General features: G+C 43.6%; 1 protein-coding gene and 1 pseudogene across 1 annotated transcript in view; one reads left to right on the plus strand and one right to left on the minus strand.

Annotated features, from left to right (window-relative positions):
* Window positions 1–1,502, plus strand: part of LOC111953169 (progressive ankylosis protein homolog B) — a 25,592-nt gene extending 24,090 nt beyond the window's left edge. The window contains exons 11-12 of the mRNA XM_023972248.2: window positions 132–231; window positions 652–1,502. Coding sequence (XP_023828016.1) covers window positions 132–231; window positions 652–762 — 211 coding nt within the window. The 3' untranslated portion in view covers window positions 763–1,502. The remainder of the gene's footprint in view (window positions 1–131; window positions 232–651) is intronic.
* The window catches only part of LOC111953168 (uncharacterized), a 23,095-nt pseudogene extending 10,953 nt beyond the window's left edge, over window positions 1–12,142 (minus strand).
* Between the last annotated feature and the right edge of the window lie 304 nt (window positions 12,143–12,446).

Consider the following 12,446-nt stretch of genomic DNA (forward strand, 5'->3'; position numbering starts at 1 on the left):
AGTCTATACGGCCCCCCAAAATGTATCCCAATAGGGTAAGTCTGTACCACATAGGCCTACGGTATATCCTGTATTCTGAGCTCTACTGTCAGTTGTTCCAGTGTTAATGAAAGCTGGGGTTTGTCTTTCAGTGTCCACGGGGCCACACTGGGGGTTGGGTCCCTGTTGGCTGGTTTCATAGGGGAGTCTACCATGGTGGCCATTGCTGCCTGCTATGTCTATCGAAAACAGGTGAGAGAACCCCTACATAAAGGAATAGTAAGAAACTGTATAGCAGGGTTCCCCAGCTGGCGGCCCACGGGTGATTTTCATTTGGCCCCCCAAGTTGAGCAATTTATTGTTGGACATACGACTGCAAAAACACCAGCAAGTAAGCTCCAAGTTATTTTAATTTAGGAAATCTGTTCCAAAGTATTCCCACACGTGAGATATGTGACCCTTTACAAATGCAAGCATGATTGTTGTAGTCATATGTTTGTGCTTCTTGCGGTCAATTTGTAGTCTTATTTGTAGTTATGTTCCGGCCCCCTGACCATCCGCTCAAGAAAATATATTGTCCCGTGCCTGAATCTAGTTGATGAGCCCTGCTGTATAGTCTTAACAGTGAAGTACAAAATAACAAGAAATTGCTCTTTCTCTCCTTTCCCACAGAAAAACAATGAGATGGCCAGCGAGCTGGTGGTGGAGGGAGAGGACTCGGCTCCTATGAGCGAGGTGTGTTCCAGAACTCAGATGGATGCCATTGAGGAGCTCCAGGAGTAGAGGCACTTGGAGAGAGAGGAGAAATTGGAGCTGAGCTCCATTAGAAAAAGGGAATTCCAGCGGAAGAGGACCATTGGTAGGCTCTAATACCGGACCTGAGAACACAGATCGCTTAATAGGCTCCTTGAGTGGATGATCTGCCATGATGAGGAACACGCACTGTACAGACAAGCCATGCACTGAAATCCATGTAAATACCTTCCAATCCTCTGGACAATTAATGTATTCATGAACTGCAGAAATAGGATAAGTATTAATCACTTTCATCATCGTGTTACTGCTAATTGAGCATGGGAAATAACTGAWAGTAGGAAAACCGGTCCTCAGCTAAGGGAAATGTGTTGGAGAAATTGAAACATTATTTTACTTGGATAATCAAGTAAAAGAAGCACAGCTTTATTTTATTTTAATGCCGGAACATTTTAAAAGGACCTGTTGAGTTGGGCAAGTGTATTTTACATTGAATGGTGTTCAAGAACTATAGTTCTGTTTTATATAGGCGACGGGAATTTGCAAAGTGTATATTAACTTGCAGAAAGGGGTCGGGAATCCCTCAGTATCTTAGTGGGTGTGTGTGACTGTGTTTGCATCATTATGCTCGTCCACTTTATGCAGTCTGGGAATGTTTCATTTTATTTTGACAAGTATAGCTATTTTCTTAATAGCACATTCTGACTGTTCGATGTACATATTGTAAAGGCATTATATTATTTGGCAAATAAATTGTTATTTAAAGAGCCCATCTGACTATTGAAACATTGACACATAGTGAGAATTTATTTTGAAAATATTGATTTTATTTCCTTTAAAAACTCTGCAATCATACTGCACAAATTGAACACTGTAGAAAAGTGTTTACCCAAGTGGTATAATCAGTGTTAGCTTTTTTTTTCAACCTTTTCTTCCAAAATGGTCTCCAGGCAGCAACCAATGTTCACCCATATTGTGCATAAATGACTTAAGGCAACATGTAGAACCCAACTCAGAGGCTGCTGGTTTGACAATGAACCAGGAAACTGTTGCCAGTATCTGGATTTTGCAACAACATTGGCACAATGCATTTTCTCCAAGACCACCTTGGTTAAAGTCAGCATGTTATATTTTGAAATAATACCACACCTTTACTCGAGCGTATGGCAGCAAGCAGAGACCTGGCATGCCACTGATGCAGGGACAAATGATCAAACAAACTCCTCCCTTCTGTACTCCAGTTACTGCTAACCTTACCAGTGCCTTAAAATTGTGTATTTCACGAGTTACATAAAATAAATCTTCTAAATTTAAGTACCAATAACTAACTGGTAGCTAAAATTGATTCAAGGTCATGGTTTCAGTGTCAAACAATGCTAAAATGTGCTGTGAGGAATCGACCTCTGCATACTGTAGCCTACTCTGCTCTCACCCTTTATGGGTGTTTTAGTACCCATTTACACCTGCTATTAAAAAAAATGCATCCCATCATCAGTTCTAGTCAGATTCCAAAAGCTCTTTTTCCAACAGGTGTAAATGGGGCCATAATGTCAATAGGCAGGAATATGTTCAGTGTTCACCCAGTCAACATGAGTGCTTTCTGTTCTGCCTGCCATGAGCAGCTTCTTCAGTGGCAAATCAGGGACTTTGAGTCCAATCAGCTTGCATTGAGGTCTTCTGGGACCTGGAGTCCATTGGGCTGGCCCACTGGGACATTGTAGTGCCGGTCATCCTCTGTGACCAGACATACACAGGGCCAGTCTTCCTTATGGTCGTCGGGAAAATAGGTGACAAACTCCTCTGTGTTTGCCATGTACAGCCTGTAGACTTGGATGGTGCACTGCAAGGCATACCCCAGCAGAAACATCTCCACCTACACTCAGGAACCAATGAGATAGGGAGTTGACGCTTTATACTTAGAACATCATTATGGTATTGAGAGTTAGTGGGAGTATTGGATCCATTGTCTGAGGACTTTGAAAATTAAGTTCTGTACAAGCCTCTTAAAAGTACTAGGGCTCGAATATTGGTTTATTCAGATCAGTTGAACGCTATAGCGCGAGTTAAATCAAAGTCATTTCCGATTGAGCCGACATATTGCAGCACTTAACGTGAATGCAGTCTCCGAACGCGGGAACATTGCCTTAAATTCTATTGCGCTATAGCTCGGAATTGAATCGAGCCCATACTATGTTATACATTCTTCCCTGAGACTGCTCTGTCATTGATACTAAGCTTCAAATCCAAACTCGAATGTTAATCTCTGGCCTGCTCTGACCTTCCCAAGAGTCACTGAACAATCCAGAAAGACCCTGAGGCTTAGGCTGAACTGCTGTTGAGGACATAAGAACAGATGGTACAGTGCAAGTGTGTGCATGTTAGACTTCAAGGTTTGGTTTGTGGGAAAGCTAAAACACACCCATCCTATTGTATCCTCTTGTTTTGCTCAGCACTGATTATGACTACCGGTTAAATGGTACCTCTACTATGGGTTTGGATGGGAAAAGTCCAGCTAAAATACCAACTTAAAAAGCAAAAAGATCCTGGTTTACCACCATTTAACTGCCAGGAAAGGCTGCAGTGTTGGGGAAAATATATTTTACCAAGCTACCCTTAAAAAGGAAAATTCCACCCCAAAACTATTTTGGTATTTGTTTCATTAGTCCATTGTTGATAGTCCCAAAATGTCAGCAATCAAAGTTTCAAGAGATGCAACTTTCAAAATACAGAAATCTGATCCGTTTGATGATGCAAAACGCAGCATCATACGGGTCAGATCTCTGTATGTTGAAACTTTGATTGCTGACAAGCAAAACATTTTGGGACTCCAACATTGGACTAATGAAACAATACCATTTCTCTATGAATTTGGTCAGGTCACCCAAAAAAGGTACATATTGCAGCTTAAAAATATATATATAGTTAATTTTAAAAAGTACTTTGTGAAAAATTATAGTATGAAAATCTGAAATGTCAGAGTACAAATTGCGAGAACAGAATTCTCAGATTAGTCTATTAAACAAAAAAAACTGTTTCAAGAGAATTAGGCAGGTCTGATGATGAAAAAGAGAACGTCAACTTCATCCATAGTTTTTCTTTTTGCAAAAAAAAGTGTGTAGTTCCAGTAGWTAGCTACACKTCTAAATGGCAAGAAAGTCCTTAACTACTGAAAAAAACTAACATTTTTATTTAGGTCAACTACCACCAAGCTACTGAAAAATMTAGTTAAATGACTAGTTGAACTACATTTAGTTCACTACTCCAACACTGAAAGACGTTTAATTGATGCCTATGAAAACTCCATTAGAGACAGTGTTTGGGCTTATGTATATCTAGAAGTATTAATGCATGTTCATTTGAACAAGGGAGGGGACCATGTTTGTGTGTTACGTCTCCACAGCAACCTGCTGCTCACCTGCTCCAGCCCCCCGCTGAATCCCACTTGGCTCAGGTGGTTGGACAGGAAGCTGCGTGGGCAGTCGGAAGAGTCGCGTGCGTAGAGAAGCCAGCAGAAGACGGGCACGTCTCCTCCCTCTTGCATGGTGGTGTGGAGCTCCACGGCCCGGCCCAGCATGAGGAGCTTCAGGGCTTCCAGCAGGCCCAGCTCCTCCTCCCCTCCCTGGAACACACGCTCACACAGACACAGTCTCTCCTCCGCACTGGAGCAGCCCACCGCCTCCTGCCACTGGGCACAACACACACGCCACATACTGTCAACATCACCATGGCTGGAAATCATATACTGCATGTATATTGAATTATTGCTCTTTTCTCAACCACAATTCACACACAGTCAACATTTTATGGCTGGATGTCATACTGCTCTTATCTTGCAATTCATGACTTCAGTGTCAGTCAGTTGTCACCATAATATGAAGGTGACAGTATACACCATTTTCCCATTAGTTGGTGATATTAGGGTACAGCTACCAACCATCTAACGGCAGAGGGAGAAGTCTTTGAAGTCTAATCAAGAACAGAATTCCTCCAGAGGTGGAATAGGCTGTTTGATGCCAGCCAGAGGTCTCACGTTGCGATACAGTCTACTTTCCACAGATATGTATTAAACTGTTTCCTGAAGACTGAGGATCAATCTGTCCTGTCTCCTTCTGTTTAATATCAGGCTGCTTCAATAAAACACAGCAATCCACAAGGGAGGGTARAGTCAGTGCAGTATACCACAAACTACTCTAAAACTGCCATTAAAACCCTCTCCCATGTGGTCATAATTACAACCATAAGGTTTGGGAATCAGCTACGTCTCCATTGAAAGTCTGAGAAAAGACATTGGTGTTTCCGTCTTAAATACAGTACAACGTGTACAGTACATAGGGCTGGGTAAAGAAGGCATGGGCGGTACCCTGTTCTGGAGGAGTTCCATGTAGCGTTTGAGCTGTTGGGCGGCGTCTTCGCTTTCCTCCCTCGGTCTGCACTCTGAGGGGAACATCCACTGGCCAATCAGGCCCTCCAGCTCCTCCAGCCACTGTGGAGAAGAAACCGGGTTGTATTCATTATGCACCAAACWGAAGAAAACTGATTAAAATGGGGAGGGACATCCTTGAACTTGTCTAATAGGAAATGTTTGATTTCCATTGCAAAATGTTTAGCTACGGTGCACACTAATGAATGCGACCAAGATACAACAGATTATAACGGCAAGCCATACTGACCATCAGGCAGCTAATGTCCATGGTACTGGGGTCGTAGGTATAGACAGTATGAGGGCTAATATACACGTTTTAGAGTGTACACAGCATTAGTTATGCAAGCCTGGRGTACCGTGGAAATGTGTTCGTCCTGCAGCCATACAGGCAGCTGGGTGCTGGTGGAGAGCACCTGGAACAGAGTGGCTCGGAGGGCACAGTAGTTATCTCCTCTCACCCGTCTCAGGCTCCCAAACCTCTGAGACAGCTCAGTYTAACCCTGGGACCAGACAGGAAGAGCAAACTAGTATGACTCATCTTGTAAGAATGTCCTAAATATTCATCTTAAAATGGGACAATCTGGTATTTGAAAAACAACAACGCAGTCGCTCCTCTGCTCCGCAACAAAAACAGCAGTGGTGGGGGCGGTCAGTGGCGCCGTTTCACCCTACTCCGGATTCCATCTTTAAAAAGGTCCATAAATGAAGGAACCAATCCCATATTTCCTTTTTTAAAATATAAGATCATAGTAACTGGCTAATCAACTGACCTTTCTAATAAGGGTACTTTTGGCAGTGTTTCCCTTCCACTCTCTCTCACTGTAGGACGTAATATCCACCATTGGCTCCAGACTGCATCGGTCCTCAACCTTTGGAACTGAGATAGGGAGAGAAGAGAAGTGAGAAAGAGAATACTAAATATTGAATCAAAATATTTGTGGGTATACCATTAAAGGAGACACTGGTGTTCTGGGAAAAAAGGAAATGATCTGAAAGTGACTGACGTGTGATTTCAAACAGTGGCTCCGGTCCTGCATGTTTGACTGGCCCCTGGGGGAGCTCTTCAGCTCCTCGATACAGGTCTTCCTCGCTAAAAAGCGGATGATAGTTAATGATGTTATTATTAACATGTCAAATAATAGAAGATCATTTTGGTTCAATTATGTGACATTGACACTGATCTGCAGTCAGTTCTAAGGTACAAAGGGAGACATTGACAAACCTAACTCCCAGATCCTCCCCAGCAGGACCATCTTCTTCCCTCACTTGTAACACCTCCAAATCAGCTGAGGTGCTYGGCCCCTGATGGGCCTCTCTTTTTTGGACCTCCTCCCCTCCAGTCTCATCCCCCGTCATGGCCCCTGCAGCAGTACTCTCCATCTCCTCATCCTCCTGTTCCTTTGTTTCTGGCACTTCTTCCTCCGCTCCTTCATRTAAGAGGCCTTTCAAAGATGGGACTTCAACCAATCCACCCTGGATACCTTCCTTCGCTTGTTCACAGGAGTTTTMACTGGAGAGAGAAGTCGATAAAGCCATTCTATGAATTGCATGCGTTTGCACTTCACGTACTACAGGCAGGCATCACACTCTACATTTCATGAGAAGAGCATCTCTACTGTCATGGTCTTATGTTCTTACACCACATTCCTCTTGTACAGTTTACAATTGGCTCATTCATCCCCCTCCTCTCCCCTGTAACTATTCCCCAGGTCGTTGCTGCAAATGAGAACGTGTTCTCAGTCAACTTACCTGGTAAAATAACGGTAAAATAAAAAAAATAAAAAACAGTCTGGCCTCAGGCGAGGCACAATGTTAGTGCCATTCTAATGTTCAACTGTAGAAGACGACACTTTGATCTACCTTTTGAGGAATCATCTAAACTCAGCAACAAAAAGAAACGGCCCTTTTTCAGGACCCCGTCTTTCAAAGACCATTCGTCAAAATCCAAATAACTTCACAGATCTTCATTGTACAAGGGTTTAAARACTGTTTCCCCATGCTTGTTCAATGAACCATAAATAATTAATGAACATGCACCTGTGGAACGYTCGTTAAGACACTAACAGCTTACAGACGGTAGGCAATTAAGGTCACAGTTATGAAAACTTAGGTCTCTTTATACTGTCCTTTCTACTGACTCTGGAAAAACACCAAAAGAAAGATGCCCAGGGTCGCTGCTCATCTGTGTGAACATGCCTTAGGCATGCTGCAAGAAGGCATGAGGACTGCAGATGTGGCCAGGGCAATAAATTGCAATGTCCATACTGTGAGACGCCTAAGACAGCGCTACAGGGAGACAGGACAGACAGCTGATCGTCCTCGCAGTGGCAGACCACGTGTAACAAACACCTGCACAGGATCGGTACATCCGAACATCACACCTGCGGGACAGGTACAGGATGGCAACAACAACTGCCCGAATTATACCAACAGGCTTGTAGGCCTGTTGCAAGGCAGGTCCTCACCAGACATCACTGGCAACAATGCCGCCTCTGTGCACAAACCCACAGTCGCTGGACCAGACAGGACTGGCAAAAAGTGCTCTTCACTGACGAGTCGCGATTTTGTCTCACCAGGGGTGATGGTCGGATTCACGTTTATCGTCGAAGGAATGAGCGTTACACCGAGGCCTGTACTCTGGAGCGGGATCGATTTGGAGGTGGAGGGTCCGTCATGGTCTGGGGCGGTATGTCATAGCATCATCGGACTGAGTTTGTCGTCATTGCAGGCAATCTCAACGCTGTGAGTTACAGGGAAGACATCCTCCTCCCTCATGTGGTACCCTTCCTGCAGGCTCATCCTGACGTGACCCTCCAGCATGACAATGCCACCAGCCATACTGTTCGTTCTGTGCGTGATTTCATTCAAGACAGGAATGTCAGTGTTCTGCCATGGCCAGCGAAGAGCCCGGATCGCAATCCCATTAAGCAGGTCTGGGACTTGTTGGATCGGAGGGTGAGGGCTAGGGCCATACCCCCAGAAATGTCCAGGAACTTGCAGGTGCCTTGACGGAAGAGTGGGGTAACATCTCACAGCAAGAACTGGCAAATCTGGTGCAGTCCATGAGGAGGAGATGCACTGCAGTACTTAATGCAGCTGGTGGCCACACCAGATACTGACTGTTACTTTTGATTTTGACCCCCCCCCTTTGTTCAGGGACACATTATTCAATTTCTTTGTCACATGTCTGTGGAATTTGTTCAGTTTATGTCTCAGTTGTTGAATCTTGTTATGTTCATACAAATATTTACACGTTAAGTTTGCTGAAAATAAACGCAGTGAGAGGAGTGAGAGGACGTTTCTTTTTTTGCTGAGTTTATGTTCACAGCAGGAAACAGTATGGAACATAGATCAAATTACACTCAAAATAACGCTGAGACGCCAAAGGTGTAGAGACTTGAAAGGCCTTTCCAGGAGAACAGTAATGTGGACCACTCAGAGTAATTCATTCCTATCACTCAAACTCATTTCACTATTAATCATGGTCATTTTTTGCTTAACTTTTAGGAAATTAAGGACTGCATTCTTTTCATATTACATCATAGAGATAGATGGTTGAAAGCACACCTGCACAATTCCGTTGTGTGATATTCTTTTTATGGTCTTTGGATGCCCCCTAATGGTGGCAAAGGAAGTTACAACCCAAAATATATTTTTACACAGTTTATATCATTCAGTTTATTTCAACAAGTTGTGATAAGTTGATAAGTTGTACATTTCCATTGTAAATATGAGTCTACTCACCTCTTGCTGGTCCCAGAGGGACTCACTCTCACTGGTTCCTTCACTAGTCCAGTGAGGTTTTGGGGAATCAGACCATTCTGTGTGGGCTCCGTAGCTCCTGTTAAAGCTGGAGAAGCCTCAGGATCCTGTGGACTGTCATCCAGGTGCGCTACAGAGCTCCTATTCTCTTTACCATCAACCCCCTTCATCACAGTGCTATACACAAGGGGACAGGGAGGAAAGATGTATGTAATGCACACTGAATACACAAAGAGTCACCCAGAAATCCCAATGGTTTGAACTGAAGCTACAGCCGTTTTAGCCATAGACATTTGACTTACATAGTGGGAGATGGAGATGAGGGCAGGTGAGGGACACTGTCGGTAGATGCTGCCTTCTCACAGGCCTCTGGTGGGGTGAGCTGGGAGTCTGGGAGAGATGTGACCACCACAGTGCCAAGACAACACTTCTCTGGCTCCGCATTGTGGAGGGGTATTGTTGAATCCTCATCCACAGTTTCAGAGGTAATGGATTCTACTGGTATCTCAGCTTTGAGGGCAAAGGCTTCAGGGCATTTGTCCTTAGCATCAGGTATATTTGTTATATTATCTGAGTGTTCATTCTGGACCACAGTGGAGGTCTGCTCAGCAAGTACAGCTACATCTATCTCAGCCGGGACTTTCTCTGCATCTCCTCCTCCTTGCGCATCTTCCTTATGGGGACCCTGGGGAGGATCTGAAGTGCATATCTGAGCTTCTACATTTGTGCTCTCTGTGGCTGTATCCTCAATGCTTTTGTCCAGTGCTGTAAGGATGGAGTTTGCTATGAGTCCAGTGCCTGTGTTGGGAGATGGCTCCTCAGCCTGTCTGTCTTCTGTCTGGAGGAGTCCATTCTTCTCTATAGTCTGGGGCTGGGCAATGTCTTCCTTTCCATTGGTTTTGGGAGGGACACTACACCACACTTGCACAGTCACAACAGCCACCTCTTTGTCTTTCTTTTCCTCTGCATCGTCTCCTCCCGTTTTCCTGCGATAAATCATCCACGGAAACAAAACTAACATGTTTCAAAATACATGTACTACCAGGCAAAACTATGGAAGATTACAGGTGCTTCATGTGTTTGCCAATGGTTTGACTTGTTAATTCAAGTGGTGTGTTCCCACTGGGCACAGACGTCAGTTCAACYTCCAGTTTTGATTTACATTTGGTTGAGTTGTCAACTAACTATTTAGGTTAAAAGTTGGGTGAAATAGAATACAAAATGTCCTTATGTTGATGATTTTTTGCAAATCCAATCAGTTTTCCACATTGATTCAATGTCATCACATTGTTTATGGGGGTTGAAATGACCTGGAAACAATGTTGATTCAACCAGTTTTTGCAKYGTGGGTTTTGATTGCAGTCCAACCAATGACTGATTTAATTAGGTAACCAACGGCAGTGTTGAGTCATAATCTTACCTCACTTCAGAATCTTCCTTGGAACCATTGTGGAATCCAGAGACCTCTCCACATTCTGATGAGGATTCTGGAACCTTGACACCCCCATGAAGTAACCCACTTATTTCCTCCACATTGTCACAGGGACTAGCACCAGGACAACACCAGTTTCCCATTCCCACTTAGACAATGCACACTCTCTGCCTCTTGAAAGTAGGTCTTGGGTAAAATGGCGTAACGTTACTCTGAAATCCACAGGGTCTTGGTTCCTACCCTGGTGAATTGGAGGAGCTTATTCAGAAATATATATTTTAGGTCCATTACAAACTGTTCAGAGCATTTGTAAAAACCTGACCTAAAACTCTAGAGGACAGAGAGAGGATACCAATTCCATGCTGTGAGAGCCCAGGCCATACTGTAGCGTCAGGATTTATTGTTGGTCCTATGAGCAAAAGAGAACATACAGCAGAGGAAGCTGGTGAGATGGGCTATAGGAGGACGGGCTCACTGAAATYGAATATATGGAACGTTATTGAACACCTCAAACATATGGAAACCACATGTTTTACTCCGCTCCATTAACACTATTCCAGCCTTTACGATGAGCCRGTCCTCCTTTAGCTCCTCCCACCAGCCTCCACTGACATGCAGTGAAATTCAACATTAGATTCCTATTTATTTCACCCTTGTATGAAGTAGCCTATATCTTTATACTGACTGGAATATATGTATACTGAATAAAATTACTGGAGGAGCAATGGCATGCAAATCACTTTTTAAAAGGAGTAAAAAAAATTATAATTACACAAAAAGAAAGAAAAGGCGCATGCGCTATTAGGACTCGTCTCCGCAGGCGGCTGTGGGAGAGAAGATAAACGGTCGGTGCAAATCCTGGATCCTTGGGAGGTCCATACCCCCCCCCCTTACCATTTTAAACTTCCACTTCAAACGAGTAGGGCCGTCCCAAGGATCCCGTATAGCAAACACCGAAGAGCAATAGCGGCACCTCACCTTGATGTTGCTTGTTTACCACAATACGGTGCTGCGATTACCCTTCGGTTTCGATTKATTTTCGGAAAAGACACAACATACTGTATCATTCACGGCTGGGCTGTCATAGACGCTCCTCGAAACGTGAMAATGTTGTTTAGCCAATTCTACTGACTGGCGTGATCAACGCTTGTGCCACCCCGTCCGATGCACGGAAGTGCAATAAATAAACGTGGAGGGTGTGTCTTCCAACAGCAAGAAATGTGTAGTGTGGCGAGCCATTAGATTTAATGACAAATATTGTGACGTAGATTCTTGGAAAACGTTACATATAATTTGTTGTGAGAACGCTAGGATAAGGGTTATCWGTTATTCCTTCCAACATTGTAGCACAGCTAAGCTTGCAAGCTAATAATAACAGTTTGCTACAATGTTACAAGCAGCATGCGCTCAAGACAAAACAGCTGCATACGCAGGAAGTTTAGCGCACGACAGTTTCATAATATGGTCTGAAACTCTTGACAGCTCAGGTCTGAAAAATGTGATTCTTGGCCAACATACACACAGCATAATGCTAAGGATATATACATGAACGACGTACATTCGACACTCACATGTCTACTTACTTTCAAKGCTGACTGCTGCTGTACACGGTTCCAAAATATAGTTTTACAGTTGTCCCACTTGTTGTGAAATACAGCCACCAGTTGATAATCGTCGTTCTGCTGGAATGGGGGTGTGTTTGACAGTTCAACATAAACAACAAAGATGTTTGATATATGAAGATGTCATACTCAGCATTTTACCATTGAAAAAAAAGGTCACAGTTCCGGTCTGCTTAAAGTGCAATATGCAGAAATCGCTCCGCCTTTTCCTGGTTGCTAAAATTCAAATAMTTCGCCTAATTTCATGTGACAAAAAAAGCAGTCATTGCGTAGAGAATCATTGTACCATTTAAACCGCTGTGAAATATATMATCCATAACCCAAAATATTGTATTTTTAGTGGTTTGAAGCTGGTGTACAAAACCGAAAGTAAAAGCAAAAACGACACTTTTTCAACCTMTATTTAACTAGGCAAGTCAGTTAAGAACAAATTCTTATTTACATTGACGGCCTACACCGGCCAAACCCGGACAAC

Source organism: Salvelinus sp. IW2-2015, linkage group LG27 (assembly GCF_002910315.2).
Source record: "Salvelinus sp. IW2-2015 linkage group LG27, ASM291031v2, whole genome shotgun sequence".
NCBI lineage: Eukaryota > Metazoa > Chordata > Actinopteri > Salmoniformes > Salmonidae > Salvelinus > Salvelinus sp. IW2-2015.